The 3,596-nt window shown below is 35.0% G+C and overlaps 1 protein-coding gene across 5 annotated transcripts; it reads left to right on the top strand.

The window, feature by feature from the left end:
• The first annotated feature begins 237 nt into the window (after positions 1-237).
• On the top strand, positions 238-3,069 carry LOC107480966 (plasmodesmata-located protein 7). Of its 5 annotated transcripts, XR_008007287.1 has the most exons (5): positions 238-658; positions 783-1,381; positions 1,985-2,098; positions 2,206-2,286; positions 2,809-3,064. XR_008007287.1 is itself a non-coding variant. In XM_016101159.3 (4 exons), exons 1-4 carry the CDS (start codon positions 537-539, stop codon positions 2,871-2,873), a joined length of 900 nt encoding a protein of 299 aa, XP_015956645.1. In that variant the 5' UTR covers positions 238-536; the 3' UTR covers positions 2,874-3,060. The 5 variants fall into 5 exon arrangements, 2 of the variants coding, with proteins under 2 accessions (XP_015956645.1, XP_015956646.1); XR_002372987.2 differs by lacking the exon at positions 2,206-2,286 and having other exon boundaries at positions 1,977-2,098; positions 2,809-3,069; XR_002372986.2 differs by lacking the exon at positions 2,809-3,064 and having other exon boundaries at positions 1,977-2,098; positions 2,206-2,534.
• Positions 3,070-3,596: the final 527 nt, after the last annotated feature.

Raw genomic sequence — 3,596 nt, 5'->3', positions numbered from 1 at the left:
GTTATGGGGTTTAAAGATTATTAGTTGGAAAAGGTAATGTGTAGTTATTGTTACTGAAACAACTACAATGATTGATTAAGGTCACGAAAGGTATTAGGGTTTGTTTCCCATAAAAAGGAAAAAACTAATTAATAATCTTTTTAAAGCTACTTTATTTAAATAAACGAAGCCATTAGTTGTTGCAGACATAAGTAGTTCAATCATGCAACATGTATGATGAAGTGTTTTAGATTTGAAATTGAAGAAAGAAAATTCTAAATTGAAGCACTTTACTTAACTGTAGTGAACAATAGGTAAATAAAGAAGAAAGAAAAGAAAAGCGTTTGAGATCCATGGATCCCCCACATTTGTAGATACAAGAATGAATTATTAAGAAGAGAAGCTTTTTTTCTACTTTGTTGACCACAGAGACAATGAAGAGGATTTGCTTATATATATATACGAGGTGTTCTATATTCCCTTCTTTACCAAGAAACAAATACATGCGAGAATAATAGTACAGCCTCTTCAAACACAAAGAAGAGAGAAATTAAAAAATGGCTCCCTCTCTATCGCTCCTCTCCCTCATTGTCTTTTCTCTCTCCTTACAGTTACTCCCTTCCTCTTCTTATTCCGTACCGGTGGACACCTTCGTTTATGGCGGCTGCACGCAACAAAGGTATCAAATGACACAATGTATATATGGTATCAAAGTTAACTAACTTGTAATTATCTAATTAATCATTTGTTTTACGTGTAATACTCTAACTAATTAATATGATACTATCTCTAATACATAATAGGTACAATCCAACCTCGCCGTACGAGTCAAACCTCAACTCGCTACTTGGCTCGCTGGTCAACTCAGCCACATTCTCCGCCTACAACAACCTCACCGTCCTTTCATCTTCGCAAAGTGGCGTCGCCTACGGTCTATACCAGTGCCGAGGCGACCTCGCCATGCAAGACTGCGCCTCCTGCGTCGCACGTGCCGTCTCACGAGCTGGCGAGCTCTGTCCGGGAGCGTGCGGCGGTGCCGTCCAGCTCGACGGCTGCTTCGTCAAGTACGACAACGTCGCGTTCGTTGGGGTGGAGGACAAGTCGGTGGTACTGAGGAAGTGCGGCTCTCATTCGGCCGGCTACGATCCGGAAGCGGTTTTGGTTGGGTTGGCGGGTTCGGGAGGGTACTTTCGGGTTGGAGGTTCGGGTCGGCTGAAGGGTGTGGCTCAGTGCACGGGGGATCTCAGTGCAGCGGAGTGCCAGGATTGCGTTGGCGAGGCGGTGCGGCGGCTGAGGAGTGATTGCGCCGCCTCCGATTACGGGGACATGTTTCTGGGGAAGTGCTACGCCAGGTTCTCGACCGGTGGGGCCCATGGAGGGTACTACAACTCAAAAGCCCATGGTAAGGCCCAAAAGCAGAAAATATGACTCTGACAAAAAAAAAATTTATAATGTATAAGAGGAGGGTTTTTACATTTAAGTCTAAATTTTTATGTGTGTAGATTAATCCTTTTGTTAATAATTTATTAAACGAATTCAGTTACGATTTATTTTTTTATTCTAATTATTTTCTTTTTATGTTTGTCATAGATTTGATTATGAAATTTTTTACCCACAAGATAAAGGCAAAAATTTAATTAGAAAAGTTTACGAGTTCTTCGCATTGAATAATTTAAAAATGTGAAGATCAAAGTGCATATAACTTTAAATTGAATAAGGAGAAGTAGAGCATTTTTTTCTCAAAGAAAAAAAATTTTCATAATAATTTATTAACTAATCATGTCATTTTATAGGGTTTAAATTTTTTTTCAATGTTCACAAGTGGCTGTTGACCCAAATAAATAAATAAAAGAAAAAGATGTGTATTGCTATTGGCTATGGACCTACATGTGAATATTTGCTTTGCATTTTTCAGTAACTTACAAAAAGATTTGTAAAAAGAAAGAATTACCTTAGTAACTTTATATATATAGTAGCTGATTTGCTTTGTTCTGGAGTTTTGCAGGTAGATCGGACAATGAAGGTGAGAAGACATTTGCAATAATTATTGGATTATTAGCAGGTGTAGCTTTACTCATTATTTTCCTTGCTTTCTTGAGGAGAATTTGTGAAGGACAAGGTATATTCCAATTCTTCTTTTTTTTTTCTTTATTATATCTAGATTTCAAATAATTATGAGTTCTATATGTTGATAATATGATTACTTATTTTTTATTTTTCATGCAGGTAAATAAAATTATGTTTGTCGTCAAACTCTATATGTGGCATGCACATTGGCTCTGATCATATTCTCAGCCTTCTCCAATGGTTTGCCTTTGGAGCCTCTTTTGCTTCCTTTTTCCCTCTTTACAATCTTATTCTTTTCTTTCCTTCTCTCTTTATCTTGCACTTTAATATTTCCCTAAATATAAAATTAAATTCGAAAGAACACTTTGATGAGGATATCCTATATAAAAAGAGTATAGAACGTTGGGACACTCATCTGATTACAAAAGCCTATAAGAGGAACAAATTAAAAGAGAACTGTGTTTGCTCAATCCTTTTCACTTTTTAAAGTTATGCCGTCTCATCCAGTCATCCTCAATATATATATATATATAATTCTTTTCTAAAAAAAAGTTGCATGAGATTTGCCCCTTTAACTTTAACGAATATCTAAATTCTAATCAACAATAGAATTTTTGTGGTATTCTTCTTTTTTATCGCAATGCTTAGCTTGTTGACCACATGAGGGGTTCTATTATTATTTTTAATTTTATTTTTAACTAATACATAGACAAATTCATGGTTTTGAGATTGATATCTTCACTTGAAATTATTTTATTACAGAATTTAAGCAAGAGTTCGATTTCACGAGAATATCAAGCCCCTTGTATTCATACCAATATCCGTAAGTAGTCCACTTATGTTATGGACTTTGTCTTATGGAGTTATGACAATGAATACAAAATCATGGACCATAAAATTGAAGAAGGTTGATATAGCATCGCCAATGCACACTGTTTCTTATCACGATTACCAAAAAGGCAAATATATAAATTGAATTATTGCAAGATATGAATAATGAATTATTGTTGCAACCGTTTATTAGAAAGCTGCCATCGCCAGATTCATTTGATGGGTTTTTATATGGCCTAAATTCATTATCGTAGTTTTGATTTTTAAATCAGTAACGGGTACGTTAAATCTTATGTACCCAGCAGCGTTGCATGAATAATGCCATCTGTTAATTGAGATATTCCCAAAACATTGACAAAGGAAATAACAATAAGCATTAAATCAATTGAATCATATGAATCACATGTCGGAATTGAACATCCAAAACTTATATCTCAATATAATATTTATAAAAGCAAAACAAAACTAACGCTTTCTTCTCCCTTTTTTGTTGGGCCATGAAACTAATAGCTTTCTAAAACTTTATTTTCCGTTTCAATAAAGTAAAAAAAAAAATCAAACCAAAAACTAAAACAAAAAAATAATATCTTTAATTTCTTTGAATGACTTTTGGGCCAAGGAAATGTTTGAGCAATGTTTCATGTGGACTTATAACAGGCCCAATGAATTGGGCAGATGATGATCCTGAAACTTTCTATTGCGAAGTGATAATCACATTA

Source organism: Arachis duranensis, chromosome 3 (genome assembly GCF_000817695.3).
Source record: "Arachis duranensis cultivar V14167 chromosome 3, aradu.V14167.gnm2.J7QH, whole genome shotgun sequence".
NCBI classification, from domain to species: Eukaryota; Viridiplantae; Streptophyta; class Magnoliopsida; order Fabales; family Fabaceae; genus Arachis; species Arachis duranensis.
Note: the sequence above shows the minus strand (reverse complement) of the source record. Positions and strands in the feature narration are given on the sequence as shown.

Coding starts and splice junctions, on each gene's coding strand:
- LOC107480966 (XM_016101159.3), top strand. CDS start 537: ATGGCTCCCTCTCTATCGCTCCTCTCCCTCATTGTCTTTTCTCTCTCC. Junction 659..782: donor GGCGGCTGCACGCAACAAAG/GTATCAAATGAC, acceptor AATACATAATAG/GTACAATCCAACCTCGCCGT. Junction 1,382..1,984: donor CTACAACTCAAAAGCCCATG/GTAAGGCCCAAA, acceptor GGAGTTTTGCAG/GTAGATCGGACAATGAAGGT.